This window comes from Chiloscyllium plagiosum, unplaced genomic scaffold, assembly GCF_037043375.1.
Source record: "Chiloscyllium plagiosum isolate Xiang-an unplaced genomic scaffold, Cpla_swu_hap1 HiC_scaffold_5, whole genome shotgun sequence".
NCBI classification, from domain to species: Eukaryota; Metazoa; Chordata; class Chondrichthyes; order Orectolobiformes; family Hemiscylliidae; genus Chiloscyllium; species Chiloscyllium plagiosum.
Window position 1 is genome coordinate 111149516 of NW_028270143.1, and position 21626 is coordinate 111171141.

The 21626-nt window shown below is 38.8% G+C and overlaps 1 protein-coding gene across 3 annotated transcripts in view; it reads right to left on the reverse strand.

Annotated features, from left to right (window-relative positions):
* Positions 1-21626, reverse strand: part of rbm33a (RNA binding motif protein 33a) — a 163721-nt gene that overhangs the window by 110812 nt on the left and 31283 nt on the right. For 2 of the 3 annotated variants that reach the window (XM_087987565.1, XM_087987563.1), the window contains exons 5-6: positions 7149-7494; positions 3026-3166 (exon numbers count right to left, since the gene is read on the reverse strand). In XM_087987565.1, coding sequence (XP_087843691.1) covers positions 3026-3166; positions 7149-7494 — 487 coding nt within the window. The remainder of the gene's footprint in view (positions 1-3025; positions 3167-7148; positions 7495-21626) is intronic. The other variant, XM_087987564.1, reaches the window with a different exon arrangement.

Genomic DNA, 21626 nt, shown 5'->3' on the forward strand with positions numbered 1-21626 from the left:
AGATATCTTAATCTCGTCCCATTCACCAGCACTTGGCCCATATCCCTCTCAAGCAGCATCCAAGGAGCAGGAAAATCGACGTTTCGGACAAAAGCCCTTCATCAGGATGAAGGGATTTTGCCAAAAACATCAATTTTCCTGCTCCTCAGATGCTGCCTGACCGGCTGTGCTTTTCCAGCACCACTCTAATCTGGACTCTAATCTCTAGCATCTGCAGTACCACTTCCGCCATATCCCATTCAGCCCTTCCTACTAATGTACCCATCCAGTTGTAATTGCACCAGTCACCCCTTTCCTCATGCAGTTCATTCTATAAACACACCATCCTGTGCATGGAAAAGTTGCCCCTTAGGTCTTTTTTAATCTTTCCCCTCTCATCCTAAACCTTTGCCCTTTAATTTTGGACTCCCCCAGCCCAGCAAAAAGACCTTGCCTATTGTCATGAAGGTATAGATGTGTATTGTACCTTTAAGAGAGTTGAAAAGCTAGCTGGTTGAAAAGGACTGAAAGCGCAGAGTGTCCTGAACAAGGTAACAATGTAATACTTGGGTTGAAACAAATAGCAACATCTGGGTTGCCATGAAACAAAAACAAATTCAAACTCAGCCAGTTTAAATTATGCTCCAAGATAGCAAAATCCAATCAAATTCGAATTTAGTATTTTGATAATATTAAAACCAATGAAACGATCCAATGTTTTGGGGTATAAAACTGGACATTTTGAACAGTTAGGGGGAGAACTGCCAGAAGACCAATAAATGTAGGCTGCTAGCTCAAGAGGTCTCTGAAAGGTACGTGCCTTTGGAAGGAGTTTGCACAGTAGAACATTGAAACTGACCTAGACAGAATCTACACAGGAAAATCTACAAAGGAAACTTGACAAAGCTGATTGGTTATGAAACGTGACTTTTTTTTGGTTAAATTTTAATCAGGTTATTTTTAAATCAGACTAGTATTGTAGCGTGGGAGGTAAAAGATAGGTTAAAGAGAAAGAAGTTGTAAACAGTTGTTGGTTTTAATATTCTCTGTTGGACGTAAAGAAAAAAGTTGTTAATGTTTACTTGAAATAGTGACGTTTGGGATTGTTCTTTGCTTCTTTAATTTTAATAATTATAGCATGGGGTGAATCTCTTTTCTGTGGCTGGTTTAAATTAGCAGAGGGGTTTACCCAGGGTCGTAACACTACTTACCTTATCCATGTTCCTCATGATTTTATAAGTCGCTGTAAAGTCACTCCTTGGCCTCCAATGCTCCAGGGAAAATAGCCCTGGTCTATTCAGCCTCTTCCTATAGCTCCAACCCTGGCAACATTCTTGCAAATCTTTTCTGAATCCTTTCAAGTTTCACAACATCTTTCCGATAGGGGGGTGGAGACCAGAACTGCACATAATATTCTAAAAGTGGCCTAACCAATGTCCTGCACAGCCGCAATATAACCTCTCAACTCCTATACTCAATAATCTGACCAAGTAAAGCATACCAAATGTGTTTTTCACTATCCTATCTACCTGCAACTCCACTTTCAATGAACTACGAACCTGCACTCCAAGGTCTCTTTGTTCAGCAGCACACCCCAGGACCTTATCATTAAGTGTATAAGGCCTGCCCTGATTTGCCTTTCCAAAATGCAGCATCTTACATTTATCTAAATTAAACTCTATCTTCCACTCCTCAGCCCATTGGCCCTACTAATCAAGATCCCATTGTACTCTGAGGTAACCTTCTTCACTGTCCATCACACCTCCAATTTTGGTATCATCTACAAACTTACTAACTATACCTTCTATGTTCACTTCCAAATCATTTTATATAAATAACAAAAAAGCAGTGGACCCAGCACCAATCTTTGTGGCACACAATGAGTCACGGGCTTCCAGTCTGAAAATCAACCCTCTACCACCACACTCTGTCTTCTACCTTTGAGTCAGTTCTGTATCCAAATAGCTAGTTCTCCCTGTACTCCACGTGATCTAACTTTGCTAATCAGTCTACCATGAGGAACCTTGTCAAATGCCTTACTGAAGTCAGTGTAGATCATGTCCGCCATGCTGCCATCATCAATCCTCTTTGTTATTCCTTTAAAAAACTCAAGTTAGTGAGACATTATTTCCCAACACAAAATCATGATAACATGTTGGACATCAGTTATGTTCTAGCTTGAGGTCTCTGTTTTATGGCTTAAACAGTAATTTGCAATTTAACTTTCAGTTCCACGTGATATCACCCAATTCTGCCTACACTCTGCTGCTGTTGAAAATCTTATCTGTACTATTGTAACGTCCATACTTGACTGTTGATAAGCTTTGCTGAACAAGTTTTTAACCCCCCATAAACTTGAACTCAACCAAACGTCCTATCCATTCATCACCCATATTGACATCTTTCATCAACATCAGCAAGGTCTCAGTTCTCACTGTTGTTTCAAATCGCTTTGCATCCTTGCTGTCTTATCACTGTTACCTGTTTCCAGTCATTTAACCTCCAAAATCAGTTTCCTCCATGCCTACTTTCTTAGACATTGCCGATCTTAATCAGATCACGACTAATGACCATGCCTTCAGCTGGAATGCATACCTGGGTCTTGAGCTCCGGACCTCCTCCTCCTATAATCCTCAGACCCTCCTTTAAGAAACCTTTTAAAACACATACTGATTTCATTAGTCATCTTTTCTGATAGTCTGATATATGGCATGTTGCAAGATATTGCTTGATAACATTTCTGTGAAGTATCTTGGACACTTGATGTTAAAAACATTATGTAAATGCTCGCTGTTGTGAGGACTTGCATTTTTGTGAAGATCATACAAATCTAGGATCTTATAGTCTAGATCTTTTTATTAATATGGAAACGTCTTCATGAGATCATTAGAAGATATTTTATAAGTTGTCTATTTATTCCCCATATATAGTAGGGCCTCAGACTACTACTGCTAATTTCACAATCCAAATGCATCAAAAGGAGCCTGGGCTGATTCATCCATTATTTACTCGAGTCAAAAACACTTCACATTTTTGATGCTTTTACCTCTTCAGGTTCTTGCGCAACTTCAACAACTTGCTCCTGTGTATCTGCAGCTCTTGCTTCCTCATAGACTTCATTGTCCTGAGTTTGCAGGTCTTCTGGCATATCCTGGTCTGTGGCATAAAACTGGGTGTAGTCTTCATCCTGATTGTGAAGAAAAAGCGTACCCTTGCAGAAAATTGTGTAATTCAAGATATTAGAAAGTGCATCTAATTGTTTTTTTTCTTTTCTATTTCAGACACTACTCAGCATCATTGTGAAGTGATCTAGTTCCCACATAATGAATTGATAGCTCTATTTATTATAGAGGGAACAGAATGTTTCTTAAACACCTTTACTGACCTGGTTATATTCAACTTATAGCTTGGAAACAGTTGGTTTTACAGACTTACATACCCAAGCCATGGCTAGTTCAGTTTAATTCAACCTTTCATTTCGTATTGTTTCGTGCATATTCTTAAGAAAAAAAGCTGTTGAACCTTGTTTCTTAGACTCATCAGAACAAAATCGCAAGACTACCAAATCTCAAAGGGAATAACGAGTTACATTGCATGAGTACTAGTTGGTAAGTACAGGTCATTCTGCTATAACGCGTGTTTCATTAACATGAATTCACTGTAACAAGATTGATGAACTGGGGATTGTGTGTACTGGTTATAATGCAATTCCAGCTATATTAGTTTAAATGGTGCTGCTATTATACAATTTTTTTATAACACAGGATTGCATGAAAACAGAACGACCGCATTGGAGCAAAACTGACTGCAGATTCTGACTGGAAGAGCGGTTTTTCCAACTGGAGAAATGATGAATAGTGGCATGAACATAACTTCCATATACAGCACCAAGAATAGGGAGAGACAGTGACTTCACAGCAATGTCATTGAACAAGAATCCTGAGGCTAAGGCTAATGACAGAGGTTGAAGTTCTATAACAACAGCTGATTAAACAAATTTAATAAATAAATTCTGGAAGATAAAAGGTGCTATTAATTATCGTAACCAGGAAACTATTAATGAAGTAAAATCCTATCTGGCACGCTAATGCCTTTTCGAATAGAATACTACTGTCCTTGCCTGGCCTGACCAACATGTGATTCCACATCCACAGTAATGTGATTCTGAACTGATTTTTCAAATGGCCTAGCAAGCTGCCCAATTCATGGAAAATTAGGGAGGAGGCAACAAATGCTGGCCTTGCCAGTGACATCCTCATCCCAAAAATGAAGAAAAAAAGGCCCAGGATTAGAACTATACAGCTAGCTGGCTAAGTCCTAAACAGATCTATGAAGTTAGACCACAGAGTAACCATGGTCTCACTCAAGGTGGAACAAGCTGGCAGGGCTGAATGGTCTACTCCTGTTCCTATGACTTAGCTGCAAGACACTGTCTGCAACAGATTGGAAGAAAAGAGAAAAACACACAACTCACCCTCAACAATTTACCTTTCCCAGATGCATATGCTCATGACAATATTAATACAAATAACAACTGCAGAATCATTGTAGACATGAAGCCCCATCTTTACATTCCACATAACTTTAACTACCACCATCCTAAATGGGATAAATTTGAACAGTTCTAGCAATTCAAAACTAGACATCTGAGGGGGGTTGTGGTCCATCAGCAGAAGCAGAATCATATTGCAATGTAATCTGTAACATGCAATAAATGAATTGCACACTATTCCAATCTGTAACCTCATAGTGAGGCATATGCCCTACACTTCATATCAAGCCATAGTTCAATAACGTGTTTAGGAATGTAGGTCAGGACGGGAAACAGGTGTACCTAAAACTAAAATCAACGCGAAGCGTCAATGCAGAATGAATTTGCAAGCCAAACAGCAAAAGCATCACACTCTAACAGTGCTAAACAAACCCACAATCATAGGAACAGATTTACATTCTTCAGTCCTGCTACATCTGTTAATGAATAGTGGACAATGAAACAACTGGAGCAGGAGGAAGATCCAGTTATCTTCATTCTCAATGATGGGAGCAGCCTAGCACGTCGGTACAGAAGACATGGCTCAGCAGCGTAAGGGAAAAGAAGCCTGCTGAATTGGTACTCCATCCACCACCTTTCCACATTCACTCCCTCCACCAAGGCTCAGTGACAGCAGTGAATGTGTTGCTAGAAAAGCGCAGCAGGTCAGGCAGCATCCAAGGAACAGGAATCCTGAAGGAGGGCTTAGGCCCGAAACGTCGATTCTCCTGTTCCTTGGATGCTGCCTGACCTGCTGCGCTTTTCCAGCAATACATTTCCAGCTCTGATCCCCAGCATCTGCAGTCCTCACTTTCTCTTCAGTGACAGCAGTGTCCACGAAACAAACTTGAGCATTTTACCAAGGCGCTTTTGACAGAGCCTTCCAATCTAAATCTTCACCACATCGAAGGACCAGGACAGCAGGCACAAAAGAACACCACCACCTCCAAGCCACACTCCATGCTGGCTTTTAAAACTATTGCCATGTCTTCACTGTCACTGGGTCAAAATCCTGGAACTCCTTGCCTAATGCCACTGCAGTTTCCTACATCACAGGATGGTAGTAGTCGAAGGCAATAGTGTAGCACAGTCTTTAAAAGGCAGTTGGGATGGGTAATAAATGCTTGCCTAGCCAAGCTGCCCACGGTGAAAAACTTTTAAAGTAGCACAACAGATTCAAAGCGCTACCTGTTCCTAGGTTATAAAGTACTAAACTCCTATTTTAGCACCATTGCAAATGAATAAAATGTAATGCTTTTACAATGTATTATCTGTACTTAATTTGTCAAAGACAGACAGAATTTGCCTGGTTTACAAAAGATATTTCTCAGAGGAAAATCGGAGGGGATTTTCTCAATTCTTAAAAATATCCATGAAAACATATGCACCAAACATCATGTTTAAATTCTTCTGTGGTCAAGGCAAGAGGCAAGAATGATGAAAAATTGACATCTTTAATCTTTCCACTTACTTGCATGCATCATGTTCAAGATGGTCTGTATCTAAGATGTGCTCAAGGCATATTTAAAGTTCTGTTACCATAGTCCAATTATACATTTTAACCAATTAAAAAGACGCTCCTTATGACATCAGCAAATGTATATTTTCCATCATCATTTTTACAGCCAAAAAGATTCACCGGAGGTTATAATGTTAACAGTCTGGAGACTCAAATTCACATCAGTTTGACAGATATTCATGCCGACCCCAATAGAATAAATTTTCTGGCCTTGAATAGGACACTGTAAAGGGTATTTTCCTGCATTGCTAAGAACACTTCTTGGCAGAAACAGAATTGAGCATCCACAACAGCGACGGTAAATTATTCTGATCAATCATAACAGAAGTGAGATATTTGGGATGGAACAGAAATAAAATTTAAAATGCTTCAAAGCTTAATTAAACTGGATTTTTTTTCCCCCCTCATAATTCACTGAAACCAATTTTAGAAGATTCTGAAATCACTTCTCACAAGGTATACAAAATGCTTTGAAATTACATTACTTGAAATAATGTAAATTTTTGGTCAAATGTCAGCTTTAATCATTTTTCCAAAAATAATTTTCCTTGTTATGAGAGATTTATAACACTTTCTGTTCCCATTCAAAATGCACTGACTTGTGGTTTTTACCAGTTAATGATGATAAATGCTTCTACACTAGGAGATCATCTCAAAAGCTAAGAGTTAATCTCTTTATTCAGTTTAAAGCGGCAATGTACTGAAAGAAAGGATGCAGAGAACATCAATCATTTCTGAGAATTAACATTCTGAAGAGGTCAGTAATCTATGCACCTTTACAGGGCTCAATCAGATCCCATCCAATCTGCTGATAAAAAACCTTTCACCTTAACTGTGCTTGACAATTGGCAGTGTATCTGCATCAGACAATGCAGGCTTTTTCACAAAGATACAACCCTCAAGGTCATAATGCCAAACAGTCTCTAAGCCTGTCAGAAGAGTATTGCCTACCTCCAAACAAGCTGTCAACATAAACTTTGTCAGACAGGAGATAAAGAAACTGACAGCAAGTGATAATAGGTCTAATTTTCACACATCCCCTGGGACAGAAATAGTTTTAAAATCAGCCTGGATCCTGATGAAGTGTTATCTGAAATGATACAACAGAAAAGGACTTACTTGAAATTCATCATCTAGAGGGTCATTGATTTCAAGGTCTAACACTTCATCATTGTACATTTCTTCCCCCTGTTCTGCTGGATAATCGATTTGGTCGTCTCCAAGCTGTGTATCATCTTCATACTCCACACCTTCTTCCTCATCAGCGTATTCGACATGTACGTAGCCCTCCATTTCTTCTTGTGCATCTTCTGCAACTTCAAGAGTGGCATTTTCATCATCTATATCATGGTCTGCATAATGCATTACCTCTTCACTTGATTTATCACCGACACTCTTGGACAATTCTAAAGATGTACCCACAAAAGATGCTGAGGCATTCATGTCAATAGACACATCTTGGTAACTGAAAGGAAAATAAAGACATTACACACTTTAAAATGCAGAAGTATTAGCAATTTAAAATTTATTCCTCAGCATTACACTCAACATGGGAGATGGGTGACCAATTTTATCTATAACCATCAAAATGCTATCCAACTCTATTTGGACCTCTTTTGTTTTAATCTGCAATGATGCTTGAGCAACATACAAATTTTATCACAAAGCAAATTTTGGATATGCACCAAAATCACATGATTCAATTAATTTTTATCTTTCATCATTAACATTAATTTGCGGGCATCTTTGTACATTACAATAATGGCTCGAAACTATTACTATAAATTAAGATCCTTCATATCGGTCAGGTATCTTTTAACCACATGCCTAAAGACTGAAATAACCTTCAAACTCAAAAGATTGCTTTTGAATGTACCCTCAAGTCAATTTGCACAGGAAATCTGTACCCCAAAATACTTTTGACCAGTTCTGGACTGTATCCACTGGCCGTTTTCCTTTCAAGCAGGACTTCAATGTTCATCCCTCTAAGAAAATTGACCCAAACTCTGTTGGAACCCAGAAATAATACATTAATTGCCCCAGAAAATCCAAGAGGGTCAGTGACAGGGTCACTGGGTCACTTGCTATCACGTATGCTATTTCAGCCAAGTGCTGCGGCTTGCTCTGATCTAAAATCCATTGAATGCAGCTGGTCTGCAACACCACCGACAGTCTCACATACTGGCCTTATCTTGGGATTTTGGGGCTTTCCAGTACAAAGGTAGTTTTATTTTACTAAATAAACATGCCAGAAAGGCCATTAAATATGGCTATGGGTGGTGCAAGAAGGAGACGCTATTCATTATTAATAGCGAAGTAAGTGGAGGTTTCGCAAAGACTTGACAGCAGTGCATCGTAGCATGACTGCGTGAGATAAATGTCACTACTACATGACTTAAAGCAGAAAGTCCAATTGTTAAAATTTTACAGTGAAGGTGAAACTTAAAAACTAATGATCAGTTGAAGAACAATGCAAAAACTAATTCACTCAATTGTGTGATATTGGAGTGGATCTGTCAGCAAAGTATTGTGAAGGTTCTGTATTCTAGCCCGCTGATCAATAAAGCAAGCCAAGATCTACTGTGAAGGGTTGAAGATTGAAAGTGTGTGCGCGGACACAACAGAGGATTGAGGCTAATCACTCAATGGAATGATGGGGGTGACCACTAAGCTTTGGTGGGGCTTGGTTGAGTTTTCAATGCTGATCATCTCGTGCTGAGTTTCAAACCCAACTGCAGTCTCCAAAGCTTCTCTCCATGTGATATTTCTGAGCAAAACTTTAAATCTGTTGAAATCCACAGTCCAGCTTACTCAATGTAACCACGGAGAAAAACTACCTCAGGGAAACACCAACTATCTTCAACTAAAAACTATCTGGCATGTACCTTATGTGGAGTGTTATTTATAGCAACCTTGTATATGAATTAATTCACTTTTAAACATCTACAATTGTTTTAAATGAATACCTGCATGACAAAAAGATCGATTGTTGTAGATATAGTCTATTTAGTGTGATCATTAGCAAGGAATGAATGATTAAAACTGCAACTTGTTTTGTTATTAAATTTTTGCATATTTCAAGTTGACATGTTCCATTATAATTGACACTTCCATAATGCAAAAGCCTTTGTAAACCCGTCGTTCTGACTGCACAATATTACCATCACGTAATGTAACTGACCCTATGAGGAACTATGAAATGGCCACTATAAATCTGCAAAAACTGAACAGAATGCACATTACCTGTATGGGCAGGCTTTTCAACCTAGTTTGAGACCAGGGACCTGATTGGCACACTCAAGGAGCCTCACACCTATTTTAGGAGAAAGTGAGAACTGCGAATACTGGAGATCAGATTCGAGAGTGTGGCGCTGGAAAAGCACTGCAGGTCAGGCAGCACCCGAAGAGCAGGAGAATCGACGTTTCGGGCATAGGCCCTTCATCAGGAATGAGGCTTGTGGGCTGGGGAGCTGAGAGACAAATGGGAGGGGGTGAGATTGGCGGGAAGGTAGCTGGGAATGCGATAGGGAGATGAAGGTGGGGGATAAGGCAATAGGTGGGAGAGGAGGGAGGAGCAGATAGATGGCAAAGTCAATGAACAGGTCAAGAGAGTGGTGTCGAGTTGGAGGCGAAATATGAGGCATTCTTCCTCCAGGTGTGCGGTGGTAAGGGTTTTGCAATGAAGGCAGGCCAAGACCTGATGTCCTTGGCAGAGCGGAAGGAGGAGTTGAAGTGTTCAGCCAGGGAGTGATGGGGTTGGTTGGTGCAGGTATCATATTCCTCCTTGGGACCTTGCAGCCACATAATCAGTGGGGATTTCACCAGTTTCCTCATTTCTCCTCCTCCCACATATCCCAGTCCCAAGCCTCCAACCCGGCATTGCCCTCTTGACCTGTCCATCACCTTTCCCATCTATCTGCTCCACCCTCCTGTCCCACCTACCACCTTCTTCCCCCACCTTCATCTATCACGTACTCAGCTACCTTCCCCTCCCTGTCCCATTTATCTCTCAGCTCCCAAGTCGACAAGTCTCATTCCTGAAGAAGGGCTTACGTCCGAAACGTTGCTTCACCTGCTCTTCGGATGCTACCTGACCCGCTGTGCTTTTCCAGCGCCACACTCACAACTCACCTATTTTAGGAGGGTAACTCAGATATTTGAAGTTCTCCTCAAACAGAACATTCATTTAGTCAAAGCTTTTAGTTTTGCACTCAAGTTATTTCACAAGAATATGAATTTAGGGGGGAAGCCAACATTTACACTGTATGAAAATAGTATTGCATGGCTGGCAAGTGGACTCCAATTGGTACAGGTCTCGTTAACCAGCTAATGATAACAGGCAGTTAACTGCCAGGTTCTCGATTTTAAACCAGGCAGGTTGACTGATTAGTCAAAACCTGATGTATGAAGTCACCTACAGCACTGAAGTATACCATACATGTGACCGACTGAAAATCTTAATTTACAATTCTTCACTCAGGAATTTTTAGCAATAACATGTAATGTTGGAGCTGTGTTGCAAATTTTGCAAAAGTGACAGGTTAGATAGAGTTAGTATTCTGATTGTTGAAAACAACAAAATAGATATATTATTTAAAACAACAGTCTTTGGGATTCTCATTTTATATATTTGGCATCACACAGGCACTGAAATTTATATACCATATCATTTTTTTAATGACATGCAGAACGTCTTTCTGACTCGAATCCAGTTACAGTGAATATCACTCTTATTGTAGGAGCTTAAAACAACTATCTTAAATTGTTAAAACTTATCAGCATTTTTTATCCATCCAGAGTAATGAGAGGTTGACTAGGTAACTTCATAAATGGGACTCAAGCCATTTGGTTCAAGGAAATGGGGTGAATGATAAAAATCATTATTCCACATGATGGCGATGATCAAATCGTTTTTCACTGTATATCATACAAAGTCAAGAACACCCCCAAAGCCATCACTTTCGATCTTGAAGAGTGCCCAGTTGTTTTCATCAATATTCAAGCTGTGTACTATTGTGAAGTGTTTGGAAGTCACTGGCTGCAAAATAGCAATTAAACTATAAAACCATAAGAAATAGCAACAGGAATATGCTGCTTGGTCCATCAAGCCTGCTCCACCATTCAAGAGAATCACGACTGATCCTAAATTCCTCACGTCCACTTTCCTGTTGTTTTCCCATTACCCTGGATTCCCAGACTCATTAGGAATCCATCTATTCTCAGTCTAAATATATACAAGGAGTTGCTCCACAGCTCACTGTAGCAAGGAGTTCCAAAGACACACAACTCTCAGAATAAATTCCTCCTAATCTCAGTCTTAAATTGGTGTTCCTTTATTCTGAGACTATGCCCTCTGATCGACACTCCCATGAGGGGAACCAACTTCTCAACATTTTACCCTGCTAAGCCCCGAAGTAAACCTATATGTTTCAATAAGATCACTTCCAGACTTCTAAATTGCAATGAATAGAGTCCTCTCCTGTTTAGCATTTGCTTATAAGACAATCCTCCATACCATGGATCATCCTAGTGAACTTGCTCTGAGCTGCCTTCAATGAAATGATACCTTTTTTTAAATAAGAGCACCAAAACTACACTCTGTACTCCAGATGTGGTCTCATCAGCACCTTGTACAGTTACAGTAAGACTTCCCTACTCTTATAGCCCAATCCCTTGAAATAAGCACCAACATCCCAATAGCCTTTGTGATTACCTGCTGTACCAACATAATAGTTTCTGTTTTCTATGCACAAGTATCCCCAATCCCTTTGCGTTGCAGCTTTCTGCAGTTCTCCTCCATTTAAATAATATTCTGTTCTTTTGTCCTCGCTTTCAAAATGACCTTCAAATTTTCACATAATACATGCAATTTGCCAACGTTTTGCCCAAAGCTACCTATCAATATCCCTCTTGCAATCTGCCTTTCCCCATATTGTGTTGTCTGCAAATTTAGCTACAGTGTATTCACTTATTTCCTCTAAGTCATTAGCATGTATTGTATAGTGTCATGGTCCCAACACTGATCCCCACGCAACCCCACTGGTCAAGAGTGACCAACCTTAAAAATAATTATTTTTCCCTACTCCATTTCCAGCCCATTGGCCAAATCTCTATCCACGCTACCTCCAACACTTTGTGCTCTTTATTGTAAGGCTTAACATTTTTCAAAGCCAAACACCTTCTGGAAGTCTAAATACTGAACATCTACCGATTTCCCTGTACCCATGTTGGTGGAGACTTGAGAAATTCTAATAAATTGCATTTCATGAAACCATGCTGACTCTACTTGATTAGGTATTGACTTTTCAAATTTTCTGCAATTATTTCCTTAATGATTGATGCCAATACTTTTCCAAAAACAGATGTCAGACTTAATGACCTACAGTTACCCACTTATGCCTCTGTCCTTTTATGAATAAGTGTGTTGTGTAAGCAATTTTCCAATCTGTTATTACCTCTCCAGAATCTATTGATTTTTGTGAAATGACAATGTGTCCACCAAACTATGTTTACCTCTTTTAAGATGCTAGGATACAAGATATTCCTGTCTTTGGCCCCATTAGTTTGTCTAATATTTCTTTTAGTGATAGGGATGGTACCTTAATTCCTCCCTTTTTATTTGCTATGCTTAATTTGGGTGGAAGAGTTTGAGAGTTGGTTAGCGTTATCTTCTGATTTGACTAATGGTTTTCCAAAAATTCTCCCTTCGATTCACTCTTCGATTTAGAAGAAAAGAGTTTTAGAAAACAGTAAGTAGAAACAGGACAATTATCAAATGGGGGTGTTGGTGGCATGGTGGTAACAGTGCTGGGTTAGTAATCCACAAGAAAATAGTTGTTGACATCCCCAAAATGCACATGCTCAGTACCCCCGCCAGATATATAATCCCATCTCATGCATTCATTTATTTGTGAGCCATGTTTTAAACTGGCAGGGTGTTTCAAAGTGTGCATGTGCAGAATTTCTCTCTCACACACACACACACACACACACACACACACACACACACACACACACACACACACACACACACGAAGTGAAAGGCAAAACATTCAACAGTTCAGCTCATTCTTTGCATGTTAAAGATTAAACAGCAAGTCAAACTCTCCCGTCTGTTCTCAACAAGACAGTCAATTAATCCTATGTGTGTGCAAAGTGTGTACAAATGGTCTCCAAATGCCCAAGAGGCACCATGTTTGGAGAAATAAAAGCTAAAATGGTAGCAAATACTGATAACATAGAAGGTAGTTATATTTTATTTCCCACTTTTTGATATATTTTACATTACAGAAATTCTAAACAAGTTTAATTCTGCCTCCTATCACAATAAAAAATAGATATTGGTTAAAGCAAGTTTTTACAAAAGTTCCTGAAGTCTAAAACTGCTATTTTCCAGTATAGAATAGTTGAACACCATTCAAAGATCTCAATAGTTAAAAACTGCCTAAACATTGTCAATCAACCACTGCACAATAGCTGCGAACTGCAACTTTACAAAGAAGGGAATAGAAATGACCATAAATAGAGGAAAGGAATGTTTAAAAATGAGCAAAACATCGTCCACCAAATTGCTAACTTCAAATGAGCTTCACTTCCTCTCAAAGTTAAAAATGGCAAACATAGAAAATATAATTGGTCAAGTAGTGGTTCTGCTGAATTTCTGTGAAGTCCAAAATCGGTAATTGGCAAATGCATACCACTGATATTTGCTTTAATATTTTCCTTATCCCCATGCCTCTTTTTATATTACTGATGTTTCTGAAACAAATTAGATTTTGCTAGAAGGGATAGATGTTCAGCATTTGCAAAGGTCAGTGAACGTCGAATGTAATCAAGCAATATCTTCACCGCTGGCTTCTGCTTTGCTCTCAGATGTTTTCTCAATGTTCGACTTACTATTTAGTGCTCGACAGATCATATCTGCAGTACATCACAGACATACATATGCAGATGTTTTTGTTTGTTATCGCAGGCTAATAAAGTTAAACTTGAAATACCAAATCCATCTTTTATGTTTAGTAGCTTCAAAAGATGTTCGAAATTCCCAGCATTGCTAAATTGTTTTAGTTTTAGTTCATACAAGCCTTCAGCTCTTCTATTAAAGCAACTCTAACATTTAAATAATCATCTTCTAACCTCTATTACCATGGAAAACTGTACCAAATATTAAATCATTCTGCAGCAAATATTTCATGAACTTGAATTCAGAACTTGTTTTTAACTGATCCACCCATGGCTTTTTAGCCTAAAATTATCAGTATTTCTGCTGTTTTCTACACTCTCCAGGTCTTTGATAACTTTCCTGTGTTTCAACATCGAGAACTGAACAGTACATTAGAAATCACCCATCCTAGAGCACCATGTAGCGCCAGCATAACAGCTTCAGAAATGCATTCTATTCAATTGGCTGCGCACCTCAGGTTTTCTTTCTTAACTGCTGGTCTGCAATGACTGAACAGGGTAAAGGTCACCATCACTTCCAGATCTATTTTAGAATTGTGCAATGTCAAAATATCTATCCATAATGTAAAGTAACTTTCCTGTCAAATGCTAAAAATAATTACAAAAAGAACCCAAAGAAAAGCAATCCGTAAGTCACAATTATAGCTCCTATTTCAGACAAACATACAAATCTTCTACAAAGCGTAGAAATAAAGCAACTGTTCAAAAGTTCTGAACAGCCTAAAATAATAATTTAAATTGAGCACAATGTGCACTTTAAAAACTGAAAACTTTCAATATTAATAAAAGCCCAAATAAAAGCTTCCAAATCCAATGTTTCATATACACATAAATATACATAAAATAATTAGATAAAGCCTTGGGCTTATTAAATGAACAAGCTAAAGAGGTAATCGGGTTTTCATTAGTACCCACTGGATTGCAACAAATGAGAACCCACTATTTTTTGAAAAGAGTGGACAACGCTGTCCGATGAGATCCTAAACTGCAACCTAAATTTGGTTGTGTTTCACCAGTCAATACAAGACAAAAGAGTGTGGCAGGAACTTCCAGGGAATAGTTAACAAAAACATTTCTATCATCCTGACAACACACATGACAAATACGAAATAGCTAAATTTTGCATGCTGTTCACCACAATAAAGGACCCTGAATGCCACATGGCATTTACCAAGGATCAGGCCCAAAATAATAATCTGATCTTAACAAAATAAACATTTAGTCTAATACTAAACCGATCTGCAAATCTGAAATTTCCTTGTCCCTGAAGTGGAACAACTGCATCAACAAGGTTTAGAGCGTAACATTATTACACAAAGCAGATGGCACAGTAAGATTGACAGTGCTGAGATTTACTTACAAATTACACAGAGACAGAAGTGCTGAGTGAATGTTTATTAAGGTTCTTAATGGTTTATCTATACTCCATTGTGTTTCAGAATACGAAAACATGTAAACCAAAATTAAGACTAAATACATTTTTGCATCTTCATCACTCCCTAAACAAAGTGTGTGTTATTTGGCTGTGTGTATAAAAGCAAGTTGTGAACTGAAAAGGTTAAAAGAAAAAGTCCAAGATACATCTAATACCACAAAGTATATTCCTTGAGACATGCAATACTTTCTTGACCCCAAAGGCAGAAAATAAACTCCAACAATATTTGCATAATATTTATGCACTGATGCAGCACAGTGGCTTAGAGGGTAGCACTGCTGCCTCAGTATCAGAAACCTGGGCTCAGGTGACTGTGTATGGAGTTTGTACATTCTCCCCATGTCTGCGTGGGTTTCCTCCGGGTGCTCGGGTTTCTTCCCTCAGTCCAAAGATGGGCGGCACGGTGGCACAGTGGTTAGCACTGCTGCCTCAGTATCAGAAACCTGGGCTCAGGTGACTGTGTATGGAGTTTGTACATTCTCCCCGTGTCTGCGTGGGTTTCCTCCGGGTGCTCCGGTTTCCTCCCACAATCCAAAAATGTGCAGGTTAGGTGAATTGGCCATTCCAAATTGCCCGTAGTGTTAGGTGAAGGGGTAAATGTAGGGGAATGGGTCTGGGTGGGTTGCGCTTCGGCAGGTCGGTGTGGACTTGTTGGACCGAAGGGCCTGTTTCCACACTGTAAGTCATCAAATCTAATCTAATGTGCAGCTTAGGTAGAATGACCGTGCTAAACTGCCCATACTGTGCAAGCTAGGTGGATTAGCCATGGGAAAATGCAGGATTACAGGGGTTGGGTCTGGGTGGGATACTCTTCATAGCGTTAGTGTGGACTCAATGGGTCAAATGGCCTGCTTCCATTTCGATTCTGGTGAGGTCAGGGAAAGTAGTAAATTTTGAAATTGTGTACTTACCAAAAAAGTTAAAAGTAAGCAATGCTGTTTCTTTCCCATTCAGAACATCGATATAGCAAGCATCAAGTCAAAACAAATCTGCCTAATTCTTTACAATAAATCAAAATTTGGTGAAAATAACACCCCTTCAGGCACTGAAAAATCTGACTTTCAAAGCAGTCCAAGGCACATCTCATCCTGCATTACAGTTAAAGGCATGGGCAGAAAAATGGCACGTGGAGTTTAATCCGGACAAGTGTGAGGGAATGCATTTTTGAAGGACAAATACAAGTGGAAATTATACACTGAATGGCAGAACCTTTAGGTCTATTGATATGTAGAAGGAGCTGGGTGTGCAGGTCCATAGATCACTGAAGGAGCACAGACAGTGGACAAAAAGGCCTGTGGCATGCTTGCCTTCATTGGAAGGAGCATTGAGAATAAGGATAGGCAAGTTATGCTGCAGCCTTATAGAACTCTAGTTAGGCCACACTTGGAATGTTGCGAGCAGTTCTGATCACCATACGACGAGGAGGATGTGGATGCTTTGGAGAGGGTACAGAAAAGGTTTTCCAGGATGTATGGGGAATTTTAGCGACGAAGAACAGAACACAGGACATTGAGGGGCAACCTGATAAAAGTTTAAAAGTTTGTGAATGGCATGGGGAGTGGCAAGTATGAGGCCTTTTCCTAGGGTGAGAGACACAAGTTCAAGGTGCAGGGGGTGGGGGAGGTTTCAACAGAAATGTGCAAGTTAAGATTTTCACACAAAGCATGGTGAGTGCCTGGAATGGACTGCCATACGTGTTGGTGGAAGCAGACACAAAAGCAGCATCCAAGAAGTACCTGGAAAAATATAGGAGTAGCAAGGGAATAAACTGATACAGATCCTTCAAGTGAAAACAGTTTTGGTATGAAAGAGCAAAAATGTGTCAGTGCAGGGCCGAAGGGTCTGTTTCCATTCTGTATTGTTGTGTGCATTACTCAAAATTGCATGCTTTGGAGGATCAAATATAATATGCTCAAGTAGTTATGATGCTACCTAATCAAGAAAATAGCAGTTCTATCTATACATCCATCACAATACACATCTTTCATTTTCCTCCATGACAAAATAACCCTTAGCAGTTACGTAATAGAACTGATGTTTAACTTCCACTTTATTCAAGGATCAAATACAAAGCTATTTCTTGAAGGAAATTAAATGATCTACAGAAGGAATCCAAAATGAGCTTGATTATTAAACACGACCAGAAAAGACTATGTTTAAGAAAAGGGATAGAAAACCAATTCTAGTATGTATGAAACAACTAACTGAAATTCTACCAAAGGGAACAACAGAGAATAACCTGGACAACACATACAAATTAACCAAATTTAATTTTAAATTTCAACAAACAGTGACAACATATTCACAGGGATATGATGAGAGGAAGACTCTGGGATTCACACTTTGTGGATGATCATTTTGAGCAACATTTAAGATCATTCCTGCTCCCTCTGGCCCACACAGTCAGTTTCAGTCTGGGTATCTTCTGTCCAGCTGCTATTACTCAGCAGCAATTGGCACAACACTCCTGCACTGAGGTTAAAACCAAGTCATGGCACTGAAGTCATCTGGACTTTCACAACAGCCTACTTAGAAGCATGATCCAAACCAATGGCTAAATCATCACCTTAAATACTGTGGTGTCTGGGAAAGGGGCTGCTCAAATTTGAAACTCACTCCCATCTTCCACTTATCAGGGCAGTGGTAGCAGTGTTGAAATCAGATGGTTTCCAACAAAAACTGACTTGGCAGCTTAAAAAAATGGCAAATTAAAAAGGCAATAATATTAAGGATGCACCTGCTTGTCCTTTTTTCAAAGTTACCAAAATATAAAGCTTTCAGTAGAAGGAAATGAAGAATGTCTCAGTTTGAACATGGACAAAAACTCTGCACAGCATCCAAGAGGTGCCACATGAAGAGAAATTTAGAAGGTATCCAAACATTATACAGCCAGCAATGATGTCAAATTCTCCTCTTAATAAACATGGATTCCATCTTACAATACTGAGAGGAAGTTGAACAAAGACAATCATTAGCTTCTCAGCAGCTCAGAAAGCCTTCAGGCCATCTTCAAATCATTTCCAATGAAGCAGCCATGATTCACACAAGTAATACAATACTAGTAATCAACCTGAAGGCATGCCATTAATGCACGTCACTGTGATGGATCTGTGAATTATCACTGTTGAAGTTTTTACGTAACACTTCATCAAGCAAATTTTAAGGTACTTACATTGTTGAAATCACAATTTCATCTAACGGCAAAGACAGGTGGTGTGGGTGTTGTTATCAGTCCAATGGAAATTGATCTGCAGCACTTACAATTTCCAAAGAAGGATCTAATTAATTTGTAACATAATTTAAAAACCATCTGGCCAGCAGTAAAGTTACATGGCTAATTTGTGTCGTTATTCTCACCTATCAGCAAAGATTCACTTTGAAGATTAATTATAAGGTTACTTTAAGTGCCCTGAAGCATGTGGACAGTATGAATGTTAAGACATTTTTACATTATGTGAATAAAATCAATACATATAAAAAAGGTTATAATGACCAGGTAATGGCAGCATACAAACAACTAAATATTTTATTTAGGGAATTTGAGATCAAAGATATCCGTGCAGATGATTAAAGGTAACTTGCTTCAGGTAAAGCACAGCTCACCAGAGGGAGCATAATTATGAGCACATTCCCCTGTGTCCAATTCTTAATTTTCCGGTGTCTTTTACATTACTGAACACATTTAATTCAGCAAATGTCTGAGTACATTTATTGTCGTTAGCTTAGTAATTGCATTTCAAGGAGTGGTGCTGATGATTAAAAGGTATTACAAAACAATAAATGGGTCGCAACATAATTAATCCTCAAGATATTGACTTTCATACAGTGTGCTGCATTCTTTCAATGATTTTGACAGTGGAGTCAAATATTACTGTATTATTTATTGCTTACGCAAGACAAAGTGAATCATTTCAGTTTATTCTAATCATCGAAGGTTGGATTGAGAAAACAAATTGTTTTCTGCAAATTTTGATGAGGATGTAATACTTATATTTCATTGAGCAAAAATATTACTTGAGAAACTGGATCACATTTGCAGCACTTGAAAAATTTCATTGGTTAACTGCTTATCCTTCAAAGAATAGTTCACAGGATGAGGGAGTGTTTAAAAGGAGCAAGAGTCAATATAAGCATTATGGTTAATGGAGTTCCAGACTCACAAGGAGCAGATCACATGGAAGAATGAGACCATTCAGCCCCTTGAGCCTATTCCACTATTCAATGTTTTAATTGCTTATCTCCATGTCAATGCATTTACCTAATCTGATTGCATATCTTTTGAGATTCAAGGCCAATAAAAAAAATTCATCTAGATCACTGTTGAAAATTTCAATTGATTAATAGCCTTCCTCTACCCTCTGAAGTCTAAATGCTCACTAATTTCACTTCTAAATAACCCAAATCAAATGTTGATCAATATTTCTCCGGTTCTGGATTCATTCACTGAAAAAAAGGTTTCACTGCACCATTCTGTTAAATCCATTAGTTCATCTAAATACTTGAACTAGATCATCCATTACTATCAAAACTCAAGTTACTATACAAACTAAGTTAATAAAATCTAGTCCTTTTTTTCTCACATGTGCATATTTCATTTGAAGCACGTGTTTGCGGCGATACTATTTGGCCGTCTTATCTTTGGGGCATGGATAGAGTGAATAATCAAGGTCTTTTCCCCAGGGAACGAAGTCCAAAAGTCCAAGACTGCAACATATACAGTATTAAAATACTAATTTTTTAGACTTCAGATGCTGTTTTTTGACCATTTAGGTGACAACCGTAGATGAACGAAACATTGCTACATAACACTTCTGAAGCTATGAGGGGGTCGACATTATCAATGAAAAGTGATAAGGGGCAACTTTTTCATGCAGAGGATGGTGTGTGTATGGAATGAACTGCAAGAGGAAGGGGCGAGACTGGTGCAATTATTACTTTTAAAAGGTATCTGGATGGGTATATGAATAAGGAGGGTTTGGAGGGATATGAGCCAAATGCTGGCAAATGGGATTAGATTAATTTAGGTTATCTGCTCGGCATGGACACGTTGGTCAGAAGGGTATATTTCTGTGTTGACTATCATCTTATGCTATTACAAACTGCCAAAGTTGGCTTGGTCCATAAAACAATTCCATACTTTGAATGCCAAGATTGATGTTTAGACCTGTCTCCACCAATAAGGTGACCAACCTTTCACCTAGTAAAATTAATGTTTTGTGCTATACGCTCACTAGCAATTGGCCTCAATCCTCAGCCTCCATTTTTCACCTGTATTTTTCAAATCCAAAATCTATGGTAACATGGCAACACCACAGGAACTGAACAAAACATTAGCACAGAACTCCAGACAAGGCCTGAACAAGGATATATATAACTCACAACTTGGGACAAAGCTTAACAGTCAAATGCCCTAGTTTCTCTTATTTATGAATGTAGATTTTCAAATCTTCTATTCCTCGACAGTATCTCAGATTGAGAAAAAAAAAATTCTGATTTGTCTCAGTTTAGAGTCAACAAAGTCCTTACATTGACTTCCATATTCATCCTGCACATCTGACAACATTGTAGGTAAATTTATCAGGTGTAACTGTGCTAACGCAAAAGATTTTGCAAAATTTGTTCTTCCAGACCCATCCCTGAAGTAATTTGGTACACTTATCTTTGGTGCTCGATCAGCTGCATAAAGTCCACACTTGTGGTTGGTGGCACTTGTACAAAGACTTGTACTTCTCTCAAGGGCAGAGTAATTATCTAATGAACACCAGTTAAGTAAGACTGCAACATATACAGTATTAAAATACTAATTTTTTAGACTTCAGATGCTGTTTTTTGACCATTTAGGTGACAACCGTAGATGAACGAAACATTGCTACATAACATTTCTGGAGCTATGAGGGGGTCGATCAATGAAAAAAGTGATAAGCAGGAAGTGGTAGAAAATGCATAGATTATTGAAGTATAAGATAGTGAACCAGTATTCCTAAAACAATCGCAAATACTTTTTTAATCATATTGGCAGACGAAAGGTAGCTGAACTTACAGAAGTGGAAGGAACTAGCAATATATTCTATGTTTAACACCTGGTCAAACATGCCAAACTCTGTTGCTCAACACATTTAAATTTAATTAAACAAACAAAATTACATCAGTGCACAATATTGCTGACTGAGCCATGACTATTATTTTTATCTAAGGTTCAA